Below are 25,141 nucleotides of genomic sequence, written 5' to 3' on the forward strand. Positions count from 1 at the left end.
ACAAAAATGAGAATCAAACATACAGTATAATCCCTATTTTACGTTTTTTAAGGGACTGAAAAAAAAACCTAATTGGAGGGAAAATGTAAAAGGGAGGGTATTGAAAAAAAGAACATTTAAATTTTATGTTTCTAAAAAAATAACGTTTTATTAAAAAACAACATTCAATTTAAATTTTTATTGAAATTTTTTTTATTTTGTACTAAAAAAATCATGTATATTAGTTTGTTGCATTTTTGTTATGTAATTCTCACCTTACGCTGTTCGAATGTCAGGATCCAATCATTGTCAAGTGCGCGTAACTCGCATATTTTGAATATTTCCGACATAAATCGCGGGAAAGAAAAACGTAAATGCGGGTATTAAATGTACTGAAATACATCGGCACTGAAAAAATTACACGCAATTGCCGGGAAAACGTGAATTCCGGGCACGTAAAAACGAGGTTATACTGTATTTATTATATTAGGCTTTTTTAAACAATAAAAAATAAACAAAATAATATAAAAATAATAAATTTTAGTGAGAAGTTTGATTTTGTGTGGCAGAACTAAGTGCATCAATATTGATATCGAGTGAGGTTGTTCCTACACGCAAACAGTTTTCCAAATGCAAATCAGTGATTCGTATTCTCACTCGGGATTTGATATGCTTCATCCGACTAAAAACCTGTTCACGCATGTAAGTGTTTCCAAATAGCGAAGACATCATTAGAGCATGTTTGTAATAGATAGACAGTGATACATAAAACTGCATTATGTTTTTAATCAATATTATTTTTATAAATCATGTTTTTTTCATATCACATATTTTTAAAAATCTGTATTTTTAAAGATTAAAATAATAATATATTATGAACATACGCGGCTCTCCCATTAAGTCATTCGGTCATTGTCCTCCCAAAATAAATACCTTACAATCGACATAATAATATTAATAATATGTAAAATGTCATATAATAATATTAATAATAATCGGTGGATTTGAAATTATAAGGCGTACGCCGTGTTTTTGTTTTGTATTCTCGATGGGCGATAATTCGCCGCCAACGTCCGGCGATTCAATTTTTGACCCAAACTGAGAATTTTTGTAAAATTTTCTCTCTCATTTTTCATACATTAGACAAAGAAAGATATAAAACAATATTCGACGCTTTAAGTTCCAAGGATGCGTGGATTATATGCCTCTCGGCCATTGTCCGAGTGTGAAACAAAAAATATTTTCAGCTAATTATGTGAAACAGAATGATAAAGTCGACTAGGGTCCCTTGCTACTGCCACGCCGGAGATTATTGTATGATGTATTTTTTCTGACAGTTGACAAGTTTCGACGAATGTCTTTGGTTGTTTTAAACGTATGTAAATAGTTTTTGGTGCAGTTATTATACGAATATACACACAAAGTTTGGTTTTTAGTGATTTATTACATTTTTGTGAAGTTTTGTGGAATTTACGACGGTTTATTTGTTTGAACTGACACAAAATGTCTAATTCAGTGGATTATATTTTAAACGAAATAAAGAATGAGACATTTAATTATGATAAACGTCTACAAGCGAAGATATTAGGCAGGTACATGCCGGATATGAAAATAGTTCAAACAACGAAAGAGAAAAGCAAAGATGTTAACAGATATTTCAACAAGAAAAGCTATCATTTTTGCGAATGGATATGTGGTTGCGATCGAAAGAATTTATTTTTTTGTTTTCATTGTTTAATTTTTGATTGCAAAAATGATAAGCAATGGACAGAATTTGGTGTTGGTGATCTAAAACATCTCAAAGAAAAAATAAAAAAGCATAGCAAGTCAACAGCACACATAAATAATTCTATGAGTTTAGTTTTGTTAGGAACAACAGATATCCGAATTCAGTTAGATAGTGCGTACCGCAGATCGATTGCTGATCACAATGAAACTGTCGATAAAAATCGTTTAATTTTAACAAAAATATTAAAGTGTATTCAATTTTGCGGATCGTTTGAGCTGGCCTTACGAGGCCATGATGAGTCTAAAGAGTCTGATAATCCTGGTATATTTCGTGGATTAATAAATTTCATGCAGGAAATAGATATTGTTATGAAGGAGCATTTAGAAAGGTCAACTTCATTCAAAGGAATTTCGAAGACTATCCAAAACGAATTGCTAGATTCAATATTAAAAGTCACTCAAGAAAAAATTAGATGTGACATAAAAAAATCTAATTACGTAGCTATTCAAGTTGACGAAACGACAGACAGCTCCACAAAAACGCAAATGGTTTTCGTTGTGAGATATTTAAAAGACAATATAGTATGTGAAAGATTTTGGAAGTTTGTAAATCCAGAGGTGTGCACGACAAAAGGATTAACAGAAGAAATTTTAAAAGAGCTGAGAATCTTGGAAGTTCTTCCCCGACAGCTAATAGCGCAAAGCTACGACGGAGCTGCCATAATGAGTGGGAAAACTGGAGGAGTTCAGACGAGAGTCCGCTTTAATTTAGTTCTGCAAAAAGCATCCACCATAACCACTGGTCTGAAAGTTTTTTTTGCCACAGTCCAATCATTTTCCGTCTTTTTTTCGAGATCACCAAAAAGAACGAAAATATTAGATGAATTCGTCAAAGTGCGTCTACCGAAAGCAGCTCCAACTAGATGGTGCTTCAATGCTAAATGTGTGGAGACAGTTTTTTTGTACCGAGAAGACATTTTACAATGTTTAAATTCAATACTGGACAGAGAAAATGACACCAATACCCTAAGTCAAGCCCAAAACTTAATAAATAATTTGGAAAATAACACTTTTATTTATTGGTTGACTTTTTTTCACAAAATAATGCCTCATTGTCAAATTTTATTTAAACAAATGCAAAAAAGAAACTTAGACGCTATTAAGATAAAAACATACATCGATAATTTTAAAAAATATATTTCCGAAATCAGAACTGAAGCTAGCACTAATCCGAATTCCAGCTGTGCAACGGGTGATCATAAAAAGCGACGGATAGATAACAATAGCAACGCAGTAGCAATTAAAGTCTGTGATACAATTATAGTGGAAATAGAAGCACGATTCACATCCAACGATCATCTCATTATATCCGATTTGTTCAATAAAGAAAAGAACACTGATTTTAAAAATAATTTTTCCCACAAGTCAAGTAAATTTGGTAAAACAGTTAGAAGAAATTAACATAACCAAGTTAAAAAATGAATTATTGGTGTTTTATCAACGAGATGATTTGCATGGCGCTAATAGTGCAGTTTCTCTTCTACATTTTTTACTCAGCAATAATTTCAACGAAACATTTTCTGAGTGGATCAAAGTTCTCCAATTTATTTGTGTCATACCAATGACAACAGTTGAAAGTGAAAGATGTTTTTCCACTCTCAAAAGAATAAAAACCTTTCTACGCAATACGATGGGTCAAGATAGACTGACCGCTCTTGCAATGCTCAGTATTGAAAAAAAATATGTGGGAAAAATAGACAATTTTTATAATCGTGTGATTGATGATTTTTCAAAAAGTAAAGAAAGAAAAGTGGACTTAATTTACAAAAAATTATAACGCGTTGTGTGCAATTTCGATTACGATGGGTTGGCGTTATGAAAAATGGACATTTTTTGAAGGGTAAGTAGGTACCTATCTATAACAATTTTTAGCACTTATTATATAATGTATAAAAAGTCAATTTGCAATACGTCTTTTAAGTATACAACGAAAAGGCAAATTAAAATAATATATTCAAAATTGACCTACCAGTTTTTCGGGCCTAAGGCCGCCAATGATTATGAATATTATTTTTATAATACCTAAACACTTACGACCTATTAATTTATATAACACTATGCCCAGTCGCACGTTAAAAATCGTCTCGATTGGGATATAGTCATAAACCAAAACTGGGCGCAACATTGCAACTTTCTTCTTTTGGCGAGGCATGCCGGGAAATAAACATCACTCGGCTAGCAAAAATGAATGATGAAGTGCGACATTTTGGGATTATAACAGCGCTGCATGTCGGGTGATAATTGTTGTATGGAATACCAGCTATTTTTTTTCAAACGTATACGATGGTACATTTAGTTACACGTGTTTTGTGAATTCCAACAAAATCACATTGACATATTCGACGTGTTGCAGTCATGACGAGTTTGTATGTAAGCACCGGCTAAAAGTTGAATATGGTCCATAAGTCTGTATAGGTTCCCAACCCCTGATCTAAATTAACCAATTTGCATTTTAAGAAAAATGAAAATTTCCAAAAAATGCCATTAAAAAGGTTTGTTCCAGAAATTAAATTATTCTTCTGTTATTATTACCTTTATCTCCAATTAATCAGGATAATCTAGGTTAAACAACCCATATTACTCTTTTGGGAACAAATTCAATATGTAGTTTGTAACGTTTTAGTGATTGCCATAGAAAAATTAATATCCTGGTCATTGAAAAAGCGGCTATATTCGGTTATAATAATATATTATGTATGACATACTGATTTTGTGATTGTTCATGTAACTATTTTATATAATGGTTCAATACTCATATAAAAGCTTGTTTTACACTTGTAACACTAATATTTACAAGGCATTTTTGTTTATACAGCCCTGGCAAATAAATATCACAGCACGAAAGTGTGATGATTGCTATAAATGAATCTACAATGCGAAATGACTCACAAGTTAATCTTTACTTTAGTAATCATTTTTGCACCTTCACTTTCAAATACAGTAGAACACTTACTTTACGTGCCAGGAATTCACAGATTTCCCGCTATTTGCGTGTAGTTTCTGTAATCCTGTTTCAATCTAGTAAATTTAATACATGGTTTTACATTTTTTACTATCAAAATTTAAATCTGAAATATTAAAAATTCAACTAAACTAGTACCTACTTATAAAAATTAAAAACTCAATCTATTTCAACACATTCAATCAAATGTATGGCAATCATTGATATCAATATTAAGGTGTCGACGCATGTGTGCGTTTTTATTTATAGACAAGTCTGCAGTACCCAGGGCCATCTTTATACAATGCGATTGGTGTGTGATCTTATATTTAAAAACGTAAAATCGGGGTTATATTGTAATTTAAGCTGTCTCTATAAATCAAAGTTTTTTTTAACATCTTTGTATCTAATTTTCCCCTGAATAATAATAATTAATATACCTATAAACAATACAACTCCTGTCCGTTGATATCCAGTGTAGTAATGTCCAATATATTTATACAATGGCTCCATGACAACAAAGTTGATGGTGCTTCCAACTCTTGCAAACGAAAGCTGCAATCCAAATACCATGTTCAGCTCTTTCCCTTTGAACCAGCGGACCGCGTAATTATTTTGTGCCACGGCCAACGATTCACCGCCGATCCTGTAAAATATTAATACCGTCAACTGAGGATACTTGATGGAATTTGAATTTAAATACTAATTGATTTCAGTTTAGTACTATTCGATTTGAATCGTTTTAAGTGATCCAGGTTTTGCCTTTCGGGATCTTCAGACACTTGCCTATGGTAAATATACAACTTTACTGACATAGATTATAGTTACTTACTGCATACTAAATTAATCTATTAAAATGTCATAAAAATAATATTCGTCGGTACAAAAACTACCTACTCAGTTAATGGAATATTGACATTGAAGTTTTTTAGAATATCAGGTAATTGCGCTTACTCTATATGAGAATTACTAATATGTCATAAGTCACGAAGTACTAAAGACAACAAAAATTCAATACTATGGATTGCTCGCGAAAAATGATTCAAATAGAAAATTATAAATCTGGTAAATCAAAAAACCAAATTGGTATAAATAACAGTGGCGAAAGGTGGAGGTAAGCTGTTTAGATCTGCCATAAATAGTGCATATTAAACTTTGTCAGTCATACGTATTTGTTTTCATTGAAATAAGGCTACAATTTACAGATGGTTTAGTTTAGGTAGCGTTTAATTGATTTTTAAAAACTAACAAATGTCATCTGTAAATTGTAGTCTTAGTTCAATAAAAATAAATATGTATGACTGACAAAGTTTAATGTGCACTATTTATGGCGGATCATAACAGCCCACCTTCCACCCTTCGCTACTGGTATATAATAACAGTAATATTATTATTATATTGTTGGTATAAGCATACAATTTCTGCTTTAATTTCATCAATATTTCGATGGAAACTTTTGATATATTGGTTGACATAATAACTTCTGAACATTTAAAAACTACACAAAGTTTGAAAAATTATTTAGTTACTATTCACGGCAATATATCTAACTTTCAAAATACTCATATTTTGTTTTAGTTATTTGACATTTGCTATGCGAAAAGGTAACTCGTAACTCGGCAAATTTTTACATTTCACTGTAATGATAATACTATATTATGTAATAACTATTTGGTGATTATCTTTTGTGATTTCAAAAAGTTTTGCTATTTTGTATAGCAGGGAATATAACCGAAAAAAATCTTACCCAAACACGAATCGCCCAAAAACCATCAGCGGAAAAATATTTATATATCCACCGAGTGCGAAGAGTAATGCGCCAGTTAATAACACAAGCATATATAAAACTGTGCCTAATCGTATTCCAAAAACCCTGAAATATAAAGAGAGTAATGCCTTTTTAAATATTCAGTATTATATAATATTATATTCAATAGTTAAATGAAATACAAAATGTGAATGTAAAAAAATATTTCTTGACATCCACCAGTAAAATCAAATTCATTTGTTTTCACCATAGTCCAGTTGCATAGCAATGGGTATGCGTGCTGGGCAGCCGCCTCTATTATTTAAAATTATTGCTAATATTTACTTCAGTATCCACTCATTTAAATATTATCATAGTTTATAGTTGTACAGTTAGTAAAAAGTCAGATCTTTGTACCTAGTAATGTCAAGCTAATAATCCACGATTCTACCCTCTCTACACTGTTAAAGATTCTAAATTATTCACCAAACATCAGTGCAGTATTTCCAAATCGTGGGAACTATTAGGAGTAAAAAGCAAAAATAGTGAAAGAAAAATTTTATCCTGAAATAACCAAACTATGGTGAGGACGATTCTTTCTATGATTATGATAAACATAACGTAATATATTTTAAATAAGCTCGGTGTTTATTATTTGTAAAACAAATTTTCAGTTATTGTTTATTGATTATTTAGCAGTTTTGTCTGGTTATTATACTTTATGTTGAAAGTTCACTATTTTTCATGTCTTATTAGTAAGTATGCGATGAGTGCTATGCTTTTTATACTATACTAGCTGACCTGGCGAACTTCGTACCGCCTCAGAATCAATAAATCTTTTGTTAACTTATTAGCTGAATTAAATTTAGTTTTTTATTAAGTTAAAATGAATACTCAAAATGAATTAAGTTCAATAAATGTGCGAAAATCAAATCAAAATGAAAAGTATTTCAATTACATTAAAATGAATGTAATTCACGTGGCAGCAAGGCATTTACTTTGTTGAAGCAAATCGAAATGATTCGCGTAGCATTGTTGCACTACTTTCTGTTAAACTATTTGCTATGGGTTGCACTCGGGTCGATTCCCTTCATTGAAGAACATTGTGATATACGACATTTTTCGTTTTGTTGTCAGGTGCGAGAACGAACAAAGCGGATAGTTTGCCGACACGTGAACATGCTACGTACAATTGACGTACGATTAAATAATACAGACACCTTTTTAAATAGTCAACAATGTACTAATATAAAAATGAAAAAAAAATAAACAAGGTTTTAGTTAGTACATAGTAAACAAAAAGACAGGAAGGAACATACTGATTCATCGCAGTATAACAACTGGCAACCAAATTCATCATTTTGGAAAGCGACGATTTTGCGTAAACAAATATCACGTGGTCTGTACGTGTGCGGTAAACTTCGTATGTGTTTGTAATTTTGTGTATCACGCATTGTCGGCCATATTTGCCGGCCTTTCTGATTGCCGTGATTTGTACACATGTTCCTTCCTGTCTTTTTTTATTCGTAGAAAAAAACAGTATTTTCTATTAGTTATATGAAGTTGACCTTGAGTCTGTAATAATATAATACACAAGATTTTCAAATAGAAAGAAACACATTTTCCAAGTTTTCAGCCGTGCTCACTCATGAATGCCATTTCTCATTTACGTAAGTATATACAAATTTTGATGTTATTTTGCAAAGTTAACAGTTATCCGACCTTTTCACTATATTATACATGTACCTACATGCAAATGTGTACACATGGATTATAGAAAATAAAATAAAAACGAAAATATAACACAAAAAATACTTGTAATAACAAATAACTAAGTTCTTACATTAGACATAAACCGAATATGAATGATGTTTGATTTATTACCCATGTGTAAGTTGGCAATTCATTTTATTTATCACATAAATTAATAAAAATGAGAAAGATTGGAAAAAACAATGCTTCGCACTTTTAACAAAGTAATTCCACCATGATCTCATACGTTTTACGGCAGTTTCATATTTGGCTGACTAATTAAATTTATAAAGCAGAAAGGCCATAAGTACACCATGATTTGCTTTACTATTTTAAATCTCGCTAACCCGTTCATTAAGTCTTTACTATCAGAAACAGTAATCTCATATTAAATTCACATTATTATTTATATTACAATGTTATTTACTCCATTAAACTTATGTATTTCCAAGATTGAACGTATACAATATTAACAATAAATGTCTTAAATAGTATAAATTACACTAGATTTATTTTTGACCAGTTTTATCAATGTTATTTGTAAATATAAAAATTTTATATTAACAATCGAGAACAATGCCAATCCCGGGACCAGTCCCGGGATTGTCAAATTATAATCCCGAAATCCCGGGATCAGAATTTTGGCTCGGGATTGGATTCCCTAGTGTACACCCACAGTGGCCGAGCGGCTTAAGCGTTGGACTATCACGCCGTGGGTCCCGGGTTCAAATCCTGGGTCTGGCAAGTACACATTATTGTTTTTCAATTTGTGTGTCAGGGTATGGACCTAATAGGTTGAGCAAGTGGCTGACATCCATTTCTCGTAAAAAACAAAATCTGTTACTGCAAACCTCTACTCTGTGGAGGCCCATATGATCCTATTAGGATCGGACATGGTCGGAAAAAAAAAAACATGCAAATACATAATGTTTTCAAATAATTGATATGGATTATAGACCATCGTATTATTTTCTCGAAATCATAAAGATACTATAATATTATTTGAGTATCAACCTATCTTCAATTTGAATTAGGTTATATAATATACCCGTCGATAGGTATATAAATAATCCACCTGAATTATCAGTATGTACTTGTACAGGTTTAATTAAAAACTATGATGAAATTAACATTTTAATGATTTACAGATTTTCCTGTGTTAATAGCAATTTTAATGAAACAAGTTCATATTAGGATCAGTGGCGGCCGGTGGTTTCCAAAATTACTTTCATAGGGGGTGCACTAAAAACTTTCTTATCTTATTTAAAAATAAGATCAATTCGGCGTTGTTTCTGCTTAGCGAACACCTCAATCACATTCTCATTTCTGCACTGGCTTGTGTTTTGTTACACTTTTTTGAATAATTAAATTTAGTTGATATGCATAACAGTGTACATAGTGTGCATGAGGAAATCTTTCTCTTATTTTGGATTGCACACTGTTGATTTTCCCGCTTATTACAGATGCACCATCGTAGCACTGCGCGATTAATTTATTTGGAGAAATATTTAATTAGGTCAATTCTTTTAAAATTGCTGCTGACAAATCTTCAGCACAGTGTGATTTTGGTGTTAAATATTTCCAAAAATGCTCATAAACATTTCCTTTCCATGCATAATGAGTTATTAATACCATTTGCATTACCGTTGACACATGTGTAGTCTCATCAGCTTGTATTGACAAAAATTCAGATTCAGAGATTTGATTCAAAAAATCGAATCTAAAATATCATTTTGTATTGTTTTTGACGTTCCCTTAAAAACAGTAGATCCTTTCAAATGTGTCTGCATTACAGTGTCAATCTCAGCAACAAAATCAATCAGTCCACGGAATACACCTCGATTTAACGAATCTTCAGTAGTTAGTAGAGCTAATTCAAATGCACCACAAAATTTTACAGTCAATTAACTTTGATAAAATATACCGATTGTTTTCAACATTTTTATTAAATTGTTTAGTTTCAGCACAATACACAGAATCCAATTGTTGTCTTATATCAACCAAACCCAGAATCGATAAATTTATTATATTATCTAGATGTTTCTGTGAAAAATCATGTTTTTTAACGTTCTTGCCAAAGTGTGTTAAATCATCGATACCTTTCTCTGTCCAGTTATAATCTCCACCAAAAATTAGACACGGAAAACAAAAAAATGTATTCAATCTCTCACAACCACATAACCATAAAGCCTTGTCATACATTTCCTTTCGAAAAGAACGTGTAAAGACTTTTTGTTTTAATCCACATATTTTTTTAATATTTAATTCAGGCTTCGGTGGACCAGCCTTTTTTATTTTGATTCTTTCTTCGTAGGAACTCTTGTTATGTTTAATACAGTCTACATTTATCGACATCATTTTAAAACACACACTTCACTGATTAAACAATCATATATTATTCAGAATTTCTTTTTACGAAGAAAATTATCAAAATAACGTGATAAACAGAATATGACCCTAGATCGCGGCAGCAGAAACGAAACTGAATAGTGAACTGCAATAATTTTTCAAGAAAATATAAAAAAAAAATGTATAACTATCGATTGTTTTGAATACGTATTTTTCGACACTAATTTCGACAAAGCGTCAGACCCTTTGTCTACAAATTGCAATATAGCTCGCGCCAGTCAGGTATTGTTAAAAATATGACATCATGTTATAATAATTCACTCACTCTGTAAAAGAACATGGTAACTTAGATATTACTATTTTTTTATAAATTATATTCAAATATTTGCAAATATAGAACGATTTAAGGATTATTTTATCATCCTTATCATTCCTGCTAAATCTCAGTTACTACATTTTTCCGCGTATAACTACTGTTTTTTTTTCTGTGTCGAATTTTGTGGACTGGTCGGCGTCCCAAAAGGCCATTAAATTTTATGTGTATATGAGTTTCACGTATCGGGTTGAACTGTTATTACACAATGTAATATGAATGGCAAACTAAGATCGATATTAGAGCGCTCACCTCGAGCGCTCGTTTTCGACAACTGTTCAGTGGGTACATGCTTTTGGTAAAAATTTACATGGATTAAATTGCGATAGTGAGTGATGACTTATGAATAGCATTGTAGCACATTGAGTGATGTTTAGGAAAAAGGAGTGCAGTGCACATGCATGGTGTTAGAGAAGCCGCCGCTGATTAGGATATACCTACTCATATCAAAATATACTTTATCACATGAATACAAAAACGCTTGGAAATGTGTAATTACATATTCCATCTGTACAGTACTTAAGCTATTATTAACTTTTAACTATTTGTAACTCTTTAAAACGTAACCATTAGGTTGATAACAACACGAAAATCGTTACTTATTTGTGATTGATTATTAATAATAAATATTAATATATCATTTTGAGAGCCCTGTTTTACAGTCGACGGATAGACCGCGCAGGTGTGCATGTTATTTGACGCTAATAAGAATAAATCCATGAATGACAATAATAAAATAATAACGTTTCTTGAAATAAAATCTTCGATGTTTAGTGGTTTTTGCGAAAAGATCGATTTAAATAAACGTGCTTCTGACGCCGAGGTCTGTTTACGACTAAATTATAATTGAATATCGATCTCTTGAGCTCCCTCTGAAGCGGGCCCCGAGATCAGGATCTTTCAACTACATATTTAAAATATTTAATAGCCCTGAAACAGAACAGACTTTTTTACTATTAACCTGGCACTCGCGGCATATTGTAGTATGACGAATTCACTCTCGGCGGTGACGGTTTTTGTTTAATTTAACTTCTGTGTTTCATAATAAAAATGGCAATAAAAAATGAGTTTTATGGCTCTTTAGGCGCCTAGACATGTTCAGATTATTTTACAACATTAAAAAACCGTAATAAATCAGTCATAATGTCAAAAATATCCGAAGAAATTAATTCTATACAAAGACTCACCATTTATAAGATTTCCGCCATTTTGTTTTATGTATATGGAGCACTGCAAGGCTTGCATTTTGTTATTCGTCACGCTCGTGCTTGACGCGAGTATAGAAACACTTCACAAATGGTAATAAAATCACACATAATGTTTTTTCCCTGAGTAGGGTCGTAAAAATAGCACAATAATTTTAGACTAAACAAACTTTTAGGCAGACACTTAAACAGCTATTAAATATTATTACTGAGTTACATATTTATTTTTACTTTACACATTTAAAATTGTTTTGAAGAGTGGTAGATTTTATAACACGGACTGAGACATAAAGCCACATTGCAAATACAACACATATATCTAGATAGAGATTTTTTTTTTTATTAATTTTTGAATTTCCGCACACATGACAGCGTCTTCTGGGCTTTTTATTATTTGCCGTGGGCGGAATGTGTTGCGGCAAATGATCTGTTAAAGTTCTAGGCAACAACCTCAATGGATTTTCACTAGTCGATGGTCTGGGTTGTGGAGTTTTCGTGATTTTCACAGCGTACTTAGCTACTAATTGTTTTATCACGACTAACTGAAATTCTCCTAAAGTTTTTTTACTACCAGTAACAGATTTATACATATAGAACGCATTTAATAAATAGAGGTCAATCATGTGAAATGCTACTTTTTTGTACCATTTCACAGATTTCCTCATGCACGACAAGCTGCTGAGCATCATGTCGGCCTTGTCGACAGTCCCCATATTTTTATTATACTCTAAGATGCACTTTGGCTTCATAATGGGTTCTCCGGTTCTAAAATTAGTTTTACCGGTTGGAACGAAGGAGTCATCGTGCATGGTTGTAAGCATGTGGACATCTCTTCTGTCACAACATTTGAGAGCCAACAATGGGCTGTTTGACTTTACCTCTGTCTCCCCCTTTTTCAGCTTTTTGAAGCATGGCATTTCTTTGCGATTCTTACGTACAGTCCCACAAGCATTGGTTTTATTTTCATGGAGGTGTTTGAATAACTGTGGACCGGTGTACCAGTTATCGCACCACAACGAATGCCCTTTGCCCAGATACTCGGTCAGCAGCGTTGTCACAACAGCTCCGGAAATTCCAAAGTTTTGGCTATCCACTATGTCTGTCCCGTCACCACAATAAATAATAAAATCTAAAATATAACCCGTCATAACGTCACACAGCACGAACATTTTGATACCGAAACGATGACGCTTCGATGGAATGAATTGTTTAAAAATAAGTCTCCCTTTAAAAACAATAATGCTCTCATCAATACAGAGATTTTGATGCGGAATCATCGTGTCTTTGAAAATTTTGCGTGTATGCTCTAAAAGTAACCTAATTTTATTTAGTCTATCTGAGGTAACACTTGTTGGATCGGAAAAATGGAGCATTTGGAGCAATAACTCATATCGGTCTCTAGGCATCGTCTGACCGAAAATGGGTGCACTTAAAAAACAATCCGTACTCCAGTGTTCTTCTAGTGACAAATGTTTGTTTCGTGTCATGAGCATTGACACCGCAAAAAATGCATATAATTCTGATACAGTTGTATCGATCCAATTATGAGAACGTGATTTTGGTCCAATTTCTTGAGTGTTGTACTGGTAGTGGAAAAAAATGTTTGTTTGTTGGACTACCTTCAACATTATATCACGGTTTAATAAATGTTCAAAAAAAAGACACTCAGGCGAAGTCTCAGTCAAATCGCTGTTTGCTATGCCGGATTGAAAATCATCAAACTCATATACGATCGGAACATGGGGTCCAGATGTCCATGTTCTCAAGTGTTCAATTGGCTCTTCTGATATATCTACATCACTGAGGTCAGATGGTTCCAATTCTTCTTCAGACATTTCGTAATCGGAGTCCAATTCCTCACTTAAACCAGCCATATTGAAGTTTGAAAAAAGTTCTCAACCAAACACTCACACGATAACAAAGGTAAAATAGTCCAAAAAAATATAGTCAAAACACTTTATAACAGTTTAATACACATGAATGGTATAGTTAAAAACACATAAACAATAACACAGACAAAATATTATAATAAAATTCACACAATACAATAGATCGCGTAAAATACGTAATATTTTGTACGGAAAAACGACAAGAGCGATTCCTTGCACAGTCCTCTCACAACAGTGATATTACGCATACTGCGCAAACGCAGTAAAGTGGCACGATGTTTCAAACCAAAATTAAATGAGCGTAGATTGACGGCCTGTCGAAGGCATGTCAAACATCTTAGTTTTAGTATTGTAACACAATTTATTTGACAATATTACATATATGTCACCGTTGGTAATGAAATAAGGCAAATTATGGTAGAGATTTCAAAATCATGCGTCATGTATATTCTACATAATCGACCGGCGCATTTTTGCGTACAACATTGGCGACAGAAGCGCTGTTGCCCCGTAGTTTTGCGAAATTTCGCGTACTACACTCGTGACAGAAGCGGGCGCCGGGTTAATAAAATAATGTTAAAAGTTCATTATCAAACTAACTCAGTAAATAGATTTTTGTTTGTTTTCAATATCTGGCGTAGAAATAATTTAAATGAGGAAACATAGCAAACTTATTTTTTTTGTAATTTTGATTTCCAAAGCTCCAAATTTTTATGAATGCCTTCACTTTGTCTTTTTAAATCAATGAATGCATTAGTGGTCCTTGCATTGATTTATTCTCTCATTTTTTTTTTAATTTCAACTAAATACAATAAAATTATCGTTCCTAAACAAACTTGCGTCAAATTTCAACATTATGATTTGACCCTTTAATTCTGACTTAATTTTTTCATGAGATAGCCAGCGTGCTTCACAATAGTGTAGAAGTGAGGTATTATAAAATTTGTCTCCATATTTTCAGACAGGTTTACAAACAACCTTTTATAAGACTGTTTTTTGTATAGTTTATAACTAGGGCTCGGATTTATATGCTAGTGCAGAGGGGGGCAAACTGCGGCCCGCGGGCCGCATGTGGCCCGCCGGGTATTTTTTTGCGGCCCACCATCATTAATTGTACTTCTGATTACGAATAACTTTTTTATATATTTTTTTTTAAATATTGACAATAGATTAAAATTTGAAGAATTTGTTGTTTCGTAAATGTATTATGACAGTACGTCTTCCTTGTGTCTCGTCTCACACTATGTAATCACTATTTTCTACGTTGAACATCGATTTCCATAGATATTGATAGTGTGCCGACAGAGCTGCAACTTGAAATTATTGATCTGCAGTGTGACACTGATTTAAGAGAATTGCATCGTCGCGAAGAAATCTCCAAATTTTACAATGCCCTTAATTCAGACAAATTCGACCAACTTAAAGATTATGCAAGAAAAACGTTATTTTTGGATCAACCTATATATGTGAACAAACATTTTCGATCATGAACCTCAATAAAAATTCTTTACGATTTCTCATTTACAAGCAGTTTTGAGAATATCATTTAGAAAATTAACACCTGAATTTAAAAAAATGTTCAAAAATGGTACAATAGTTTCATTCTTCTCATTATTTTTTTTGTAATGTTTATTTTTCGTGATAATAAATAGTGTATATTTAAAAATGGTATTTTACTTGCGGCCCGCCGCTCATTTTGAATTCTTTAATTTGGCCCGCCATCCAAAAAGTTTGCCCCCCCCTGTGCTAGTGCATGTTTTGTTAGGGTGTATGCACAACTATGAGAGTTGCACAGAAATCCGTTTTGAAAGACGCAGAATCCAAAAATAGATTGTGCATATAAATGCATATTTGAGACGTTCGAGGATATTTGAGACATTTATAGATATTTCATAAATAAATGCATATTTTAGGGCATTTATAATTTTAGTTTTTTTTAATTATTTTATTGAAATATTACTAAATTAGGTAGGTAGGCATCCCCGAACTGTGGATTTATCAGAAAAAGTGAAGTCAACTCGGGCACCTTTATTTAAATTTTGCCCAGTCACTTCTGTGGAAGTCGACAGGTCGTTTTCCACATATAAACAAAATACTGAAGATATGCGGAAAATTTTAATGCCAGAGCACAATATTGTAACTTTTTTTCGGAGAAAAAAAAACAGTAATTATGTAGTATTTAGGAATAGTACCTAGTTAAGTGTGTCGTTTTTGTTTTTTAAAGTTGTGTATAGTTTACATTGCATTTCTTATTCAATTATTTGTACTTGTAAACAAACTATTTTTAAAATTGTAATTGATTAACTTTATATTGATTATTTGTACTTTTTGTTATTGTATTATATTGGTTGAGATTATTAGATTGTTATTCGATTTTTTATCAGTAATATTGGATGAAGTGAGTATTTACAATTTTTTCCATAAAAATGTAAATTTTTCACTGTATATTTCTTTGGTTTTAGTGCATATTTTAATGGTTTTTAAGTGCATATGTGCATGCATATAATCATGTTTTTTGTTGCATATAAATACGCTCCCTATTTATAACTAGCGGCCGTTTTATTAACTATGCATTTGCAAACTGCAAACCTGTGGCTACATTAGTTTTTTCTTAAATTTTAAATAAATTCAACATCTACATCAATCACATCAAAAAAATATTTGGCACGTCACTTTCACTGTATGAAAATATGGATTCTGGCTTTAAGTGAATTGTGTTAAACTTTTCGCGCCTCCAGTTTGGAAATCGCTGACTTAAGGGGTGCATTTTTTGTGACTGCCCCGGGCCCAAAAACATCGCAGTACGCACCTGCAGTTGTGTATAAGTCAGATTTCTTTATTAATTATCTCCTAACAGTTTCACATCATCCATATTGAAATTAGTAAGATCTTGCTGTCATTGTTTGATGGAAAGAACATAAAAGATTTTTTAAACATTTCCAACTTACTTAGTTTCAATTATTATTGTAAAGATTATGGAAATATTGTGGTTGAACCAAATTGTGGTCGCATTCATCCTTAGTCCCCCCTACTCAAATCCCATTGTTTAGTGTTGTCACAAGACCAGACTATTAGGAATTACGGGTCAAATACGCATGTAATTGCAAACAACATTCAATTAGCTCAATAAATAGGCAGCAAGCGGACGTGAGAAAGTTGTTAAACTTTGCGCGTCATTTCTTACCTACAGCGTGACTCAAAAAGTTACTACCAGACAGCCAACGGGTCTAGCATTCATCTGATATGATAGGATCGACGCCGCGTCAACTATAAAGTGACCCAGATAGATAGTTCGACCTTCGTGGCACTAAACCTGATACGGTTTAAGTGAACGTCGCGTCTTCATGATTCATACGACATATCATTATCATTCATATGTCATCCATCAAAAGTGCACCGTCAGTTTACCAGTGTGAGTGCGTGAACACTGAACTAGCTACAGTGCGCGCCAGTCATCACCACATCTAAGGTCAGTGCCTGGTATTCGTGTGTACATCATCACCTCCCCCCTATATCCGGAATCCACCATCCAGCATCACCTTCAGAAATTATAGTCCACTTGCTAAAAGCGCCACCATATTGATTTGAAGGGAATTTCATTTTTGTGGGTAAATTTTAAGATAAAAAAATAATTACCTGTCAATCAAAAAACCACCAATGAAGCAGAGTACAACATTTGGCCACGAATAAATTGAATACAACAACACAAACTGCGTTGTGGATATTTTCAAATCTTCCTTGAAGTTATCCTGCAATGCTCCGGGATTATCATAGCAGAAATACGAACCTGGAAATTGAGGTAAATCATCCATCAAAACAACCCAATTTCAAATAGACAAATTTTAATATAAGCAAATTCATATCCGAGTTTAACTCTGTGCTTAACGTTTGAGATAAGGGAAGAGCAATATACTTTTTGTAAAACTATTTTTTTTATACAATAAATAATTTTCAAAATTCAAGAATGTAACATACATAATTTGGAAACACCTCAGAAACATACCAATTAGAAAAAATCTTGATAAAAATATTGTTAGATTAAAACTAAAATTCTGTTCCCGTTTAGGAATACCTTTCGTTAATATCTTATTTCACAATCACAAAAAAATGATCGCCGATATTAACACCTTGGACACATAGTTATTGGATAGTTTCATCATAATTAAGTATGGTACAAGTGGCGTAAATGATAAAACTACAGAACAGATTAATATAATAGAAATCTGAAGGTCAGTTGCCCTGGACCAAGGTTCTGAAGCCGGACTTTTTTTATTATTTTATGACCCAACCCAAAAAGCGCGCTGACAGTCTTAATATTGGATGCCTGTTTGGTTTACGTGACAAACTTAAATACATTTTTTTTTAAATACATATGATGGGACAAACTATTAAAAATAACATATTATCTACGTGGCTTTAAGCTTATCCCATAATTTTATTCTCCACACTTGAGATCTGAAGTCTGTTATACCACACCTAGTAGGGTAAGCCAGTTCCCGTTAATTTTGTATTTCCTGGATAAAACACATTGGCTGGAATTAGATGGATGCGGATTCAAATCCCTGCTGACACCTATTTTTTTCTTATAAATATGTATAATTTTTGAGGTGTTTCCAAATTATGTATATAGCAGAATACTTGTTAAAATTTTGTTGCAACCTGAAGAAAAAAGTCACTGAAACACACAAATGTTGGATTCTAGCATTGAATTAAGATTGCTATTTTGGAATAACCCAAACTATCGAATTATACTTACAATGCAATACATTATTATAATATAGGTAACTAAATGTCTAGGTGAAAAAGAACTGTATTTCAGAGGAATCCATATACATACAGCTTAAACAGTAGTGTTATACATACCAAAGCCAATAAAGCACATGAAGATCAATGCAATGAATCTATTGACAGAGTGATTTGGATTGCATACGATGCTGGAGCAACAGTTTTTATATTCTTCATTTTGTGGCACATCTGTTAACACCGGCAATCTGTCATCCTCTCGTGACCCCTCCATGATTTATACCTATAAAATTAGATTAAAAAATCCAGATTAATCATACTACTACAGATACCTTCATCCGATTAGAGACGAAGGACATCATTCACACACTATAACCTCACCATGCTTATCCCTATTCCACGGCAAATGAGAAAGTTGAACAAATGTTGTAAATAATAATAATCTATTGAAATAACTTACAACTTTAGAAAGACCACTCAGCAATTATGCACAGAACACATTTGGGTCACATTATTATCTATCTATCTATCTATCGTTGACCACCAGGGATCAAAGTCAATTGCATATAATGCCTAATAAGAATAATTTACTTACGTAAGTAATATAAAATGAATGATCCAAAAGTAGAAAGAGTTTATTGAACCACTGGAGATTTGATGAGTAATATATTAATATGATAGAACTTAAACAAATAAAATTTATTAAAATCAGAAATAAACAAGCCATATAGCTAATTCAGCATTACAAGGGTGTCGTATTTTTCAATGTCCACATACTATGATGTCAAGCATTAAAGGGGTGGCGGGGTATGGTTTGCGATGACTTGCGACGAAGGGTATAGGGGGAGTATAAAACGTGTGACATCATAATGTGCGGTGACTTTTGGGCTCGATTAAGACCGAGTGTGGTGCGGGGCGGGTTGGTTTGGAGAGGTCTATGTTTGTGTCAGGGGATGCTTTTAATAAAATATATAGTTATGGTTAGACCTACACTTAGCTAAAAGACACCTATATGTACATATATACAAGTAAATATTATTTACTCAATTAAAATTGATTCTGCGTTTCTTTTTGCAGGACTCTTCGATCACTCCATCGTACAATTTATTTTTGACCTTCAACGTCATCAATAATTTTTTTCTATTGATATTAAAGCCAGTGGTGATAACCTGTCTTCTTCTTGGCAATTTCTATGTATTTATTTTCAGTAGGTAACTTAATTATTGAGCTGATCTATGTTACTTACTAATAAAACACTATTCGATATGATTTTATTTTCCAAATCTTTTAAATTTTACTCCACTGTCAAAATGAATTTGCGAACATTTGTGTCTTTTACAAGCTTTACTCATATTATTTACGTCACGGTAACCAAATTTATTCCAAACATCTGGCTCATTCCATAAATGTAAACATATCCAACAAAATAACTTCGACAAATGACTGCACCCACCGATCCATTTTGTATATTTATTGATATTTGAAAATTTCTCTTCCAAATTCGAAAAGATCTTGGATATAGATTAAATATAATATAAACAAAGTATTGGTTTTACATAATGCAATGATTTTTTTCTTTTTTGTCGTAGGTGTGTGAAGAAAAATCCTAGTTCAATAAAGCAATTACAATTATTGTATGTTTCTGGATCCATATCGATTCTGATTAATTTTGTAGATTTGCAGTGAATATAATATAGCTTCAAAACAATCATCAAATCATTAATCCATCAACTGATAAGAAACGATTAAAAACAATAATCTTTGTCAAAAATATCCTTGCTAAAAATCACTGAAGCAATAAATTACCGATATCATAAAAGATTAAGGGATAAAACACGAAACACCACAAAATGACAAAGAGCATAAAAAAACATTCCACTAAAATCTTGTGATAGGCGAATACACAGAAAAAACCAAATAAAGCTTTAAGGTAGGGTGCACTAAAGATTATTTTTGTGTGAACAGAGCTTAGAGGAAGGTATATGCGATCCGAACTCCGCAGAATCGATTCAGTGCCATGAATCATAATAATAATATTTTGCTCCAGAGCATTGTTTGTTTAGGTTTAGATGATGCCTAATTATGTATGCACTGGAAAGAGGGAGCAGTAACTCTGCTAGAAGGACCGCTTGTGCGTGACTGATAATTTACAATAAATCCCATTATAGTCCATAAATAGTACATCAGTTTTGAAATTTGAAATACTCTAGTTGTCGTCGGGAATTCAGCAACGTGTTGCATGTGGTTTGTCATAATATATTAGAGCGATGCTCTGTGATCTTTTCATATAAAATATTTTATAATAAAAAAGTGCAATTTATAATAAATAAATTAATAAATTCATACTATTATTTTTCTATTTTTACATACTATTTTACAGAGTATTTCTGGGTATGCTCAGCATCCACAGCATCTATTGACGGTACGCTACTGATACCTACCCATTTTTCTGAGAATAAAACATTCTGTGACACTGAAATCGATCAATTTCAATGAATTTATTTCTTAGTGATTGAGAAGGTTTAAGTATATAATGTAATTTAGACGTGCGGTAAAAGACTTTATGATGAAGTGTGATGTTGAAGGGAGGCGGGGTCAAACAACATCAAAAATCGTGTGACATCATACATGGACGGCCAGACTATTTCGGGATGACTTTTTTTACTTCTTGAACATTTTTTTTACACCATTTACCAAAAATTTCGCTCTCATACATACGTATTTCTAATGCTCATACGAAACCAATCCTATTGATCGTAATGAAACTTAGATAATCCAAGTTTTACCATATTTATCAGACACACAAGCAATTGCAATTATTGATGAACTGTGTAAGAGCTACAAAGAACTATAATTTTGAGAAAAATGCTTCTAAACATTTTGATGATGATTTACTCCGTTGCTATATTTACTTATCCACATCTTTTTATTTGACTGACATCAAATGGAAGGCGAATTTTTTTGAAATAATTATCAAATATAAAAAAATAAAACATGATATAATTATAACCTTTTTCTGGAGAATAGTTTTTTATCTAATTAATGATCTTTTTCGTGTCATTTATATTCCAATCCAATTGAAAGTTAACAAAACGTAAGTACGTTTCTAAATTATACAAAATCAGCAATCAAATCAGTAGCTATGTTGAATGAATCAACAATAATGATCGATCCAAAGAAAAAAGGCATAGTACATTTTGTACATATTTACATTTTCACCAATAAGCAGCACCTGTAGTTGTCAGATTGAAATGATTTTTGGTGATATGGTGAAGAAGGAATAGAGCATTTTGAAAACACTGCAGCAGAACGCCCCCATTTTACTTAAGCCGCTCTTCAATCCAGCTCCTCAATAATTGCAAAAGCATAAATGCTCACTATTAAAACATGCATCAATGAATATTCAATAATATAAATATGAGATTGACTATTATAATGAATATTTCATTGTTTAATCAATATAGCTTAAAATATATAATCAATAAATATCAAATAAAGATCTATATAAAAACCTCTGCTTGATACAAACCTCCCTAGGTACATCTTTCTCTTTCAAGAGACAAATTGAATTACTTATACACTTCAAGTTTCGTGAAATATGTGTTGCCTAAATCTTCAATGATACGATTTATGACAACCCTGTCTTCATTATCAGTATTATCACTGGTAATAATTTCATCAAGAATTATTTTTACAAAATAAGAAACGTTCTTTATGTTTGAATATAAACGGAAACCGGCGTGGCATGGGCATGACGCCATAGTTAACAATTAAGTAATTGATTGATTAAAAATGTTTGTAAATACTGGAATAAACAGTGTTCTACTGATAATATAAACTTTGACCTAGGTATCTAGTCTGCGTAAACACCACGCCATGGTGTTATGACTTACCTACTTACTCAATGATAGGATTAACCCGATTATGAATTTGAAATTGGAATTTTGAGCTGCTATTAGAGCGTACTTTAATGAATTTTAATTTAATAAAAGATAGTAGGATTATGGTTTAATGTTACAGATAATACAATCGAGGTAGGTAGTTGATAAGTTATATTATTGTAATTAAAACGGTACAATTTAAATACGGACTTAAAATTAATTTAGTAGTGACTCATTCCCGTATGATTCGAAGTCATAAAACTCGATACTTACAATAATATCGTAATTTCTTTTGTTATCTTGTTAATAAATATGGGTCAAAATTGCAACCTAATATTTTTTTACAAGTTGTGTTTATTAATGTTTTTCTATTGGCACGGTTATAATAAGTATATTATTATGTGTAAGTAGTCTACACATATTATACGTACTTGGAGCGAGCTGGTGAACAAAATTGAAAATTCACTTTTGTTAAAGATAAACGTCAGTTCACTGATAGGGGAAAATTACAATATGATACAACTACAGCCGCGATTAGTAATCGCAATTTTCTACTGTCAGTGTCATAGACTAGACAAATCAATTTATACATTATTGACAGTATTTTATTGTCATAGACAACAATATATTACAATAAACATAAATTTCATTCAGGTCCATTTACCTGGATCACCCAATGTTAAAACTCCAATTTTTTTTGGGTGCGTTTGTTTGTGCATCGTTAGTGCACGTTTGTGCACGATTTTTTTTCGTTTGTGCACCTATAATAACCGAAAAATTCCAATTTCAAATTGGGTGTTCCAGCTAAACGTTGGGTCACCCAATGTTGAAATTTCAACTTTTTTTGAGTGCATTCGTTTGTGCATCGTTAGTGCACGTTTTTCCACGTGTTTTTTTCGTTTGTGCACGCACATTAAGGAGGTTATTCGCATTTCAATTTGGGTGACCCAGCTAAATGCTGGATACTTGTGTCACTAAACTTGGATTATTTTCAAAATTTAAATGGTAAGCACTAGTGCGTTAGTAGTGAACGTTAGTGCACGATTTTTTTTTGCCTTTTCACCTGTATTCAGCGCGCTATTTAATTTTTAAGTTTGTATGCAAAACCTGACTGCGTGGGTTAAAAAATATTTTTTTTAGTGAAATCTTTTGTCGCATAGCTAATGCGCAATTCTGCATACTTTTTTAATTTTTTTCTCATATAGTGCGTGAGTTATTCGATATGAAATATTTGATGAACGTTAAGTAGAACCACCCAACAAACTTTTTTACTTTTTTATTAGGTCATCAATGTGTCTATTATTGGCTTACGTTTGTGCACGTACTTTTATTGATTTCGAGATTATATCTTGAGAGATATTATTTTTTTAAATTTAGTGACTTGATACTTGAACCATTAAATTTACCTTAAAATTATTTTGTTAGGTGCATACGATTACATATATTTTTTTAAACTTTTAACATGATTTTTTAATTTTTTATCTCTTATATTAGGCTATAAATTTGATTTTGCGATACGATTAAATTACGCGAAAAATTCCCATTTTTTCATTTTTACTAAGTACCCCGTCAAAATATCCCGAACAAAAACAACCGCATCCGTTTGGAAGATCCGCTCAAAAGAATCTCGCAAAATAGCCAAAACGTTGTATGCTCTCTAAATATTTCGGTTTATAATAGATTACTTAAAAATAAATATTTTGTATTCACAAAAGTGTCAAAATTAAAAAAAAAATCATTATTAAACTTAAAATTTGTCTTTTTATTTATGATTTTGAATGGATCAATGTTAGTTTCATAAGCAAAAATGCAGTAAATAATAATTATACTTACCTACTGTTTTTAACTTATGATCCGTAATAAAAAATAAATAAGTTATAATACAATAATTAGGTTGGTATGCATATTTTTGAAAAATGCAATGTATTTTTATTCAACGATATTTTCTTCAAAAGATAATATTGGAATGACATTTCGTCAACTAAATGCGCGGAACTTGTAACTTCGTATTAACCAACTTCACAGAAGGAAGAAAAATAAAACGGACTGGTTTAGGAAATTTGAACACTTTTAGTATTTTAATGTTATAAATGAGTAAATCTTGTCATTTTTACAAAATATTTATTAACATAGAATATAGAGGAGTTACATGGTTTGCTTTTGTTTTTTTGAGATTTGAACTGGGAGTTACAATGTTTGAATTAAAATAAACAGCACCAAGTTTTACAGTATTTATTGCTTGTCTACATTATGTTGGAAAATTCAATAAAATCGCATAAATAGGGGTAATAAGCATCACATAAATGAACAAAATAATATTTAAGTAATTCATTTTAATTTTCGAGTTAGCTTCAAATGACAGATTATTATAAAATTAGTAATAATCAGCCACCATACTTGTTTTCAAGAACTGAAGGTATTCTTAGTTATTTTATTTTATTTCATGCCTTTCTTGATATAGTTGAGGAAGGCTGCAAAGAATTTTGGTTGCATA

At 32.0% G+C, this 25,141-nt stretch overlaps 1 protein-coding gene across 1 annotated transcript in view; it reads right to left on the reverse strand.

Annotated features, from left to right (window-relative positions):
• The window catches only part of LOC147066143 (lysosomal dipeptide transporter MFSD1-like), a 29,859-nt gene extending 6,645 nt beyond the window's left edge, over nt 1-23,214 (reverse strand). Inside the window, exons 1-5 of the mRNA XM_085955989.1 lie at nt 23,079-23,214; nt 18,887-19,049; nt 17,660-17,810; nt 6,456-6,581; nt 5,149-5,354 (exon numbers count right to left, since the gene is read on the reverse strand). Coding sequence (XP_085812115.1) covers nt 5,149-5,354; nt 6,456-6,581; nt 17,660-17,810; nt 18,887-19,040 — 637 coding nt within the window. The 5' untranslated portion in view covers nt 19,041-19,049; nt 23,079-23,214. The remainder of the gene's footprint in view (nt 1-5,148; nt 5,355-6,455; nt 6,582-17,659; nt 17,811-18,886; nt 19,050-23,078) is intronic.
• Nucleotides 23,215-25,141: the final 1,927 nt, after the last annotated feature.

Source organism: Rhyacophila brunnea, unplaced genomic scaffold, assembly GCF_057557595.1.
Source record: "Rhyacophila brunnea isolate RB1 unplaced genomic scaffold, BYU_Rbru_1.0 scaffold_5, whole genome shotgun sequence".
NCBI lineage: Eukaryota > Metazoa > Arthropoda > Insecta > Trichoptera > Rhyacophilidae > Rhyacophila > Rhyacophila brunnea.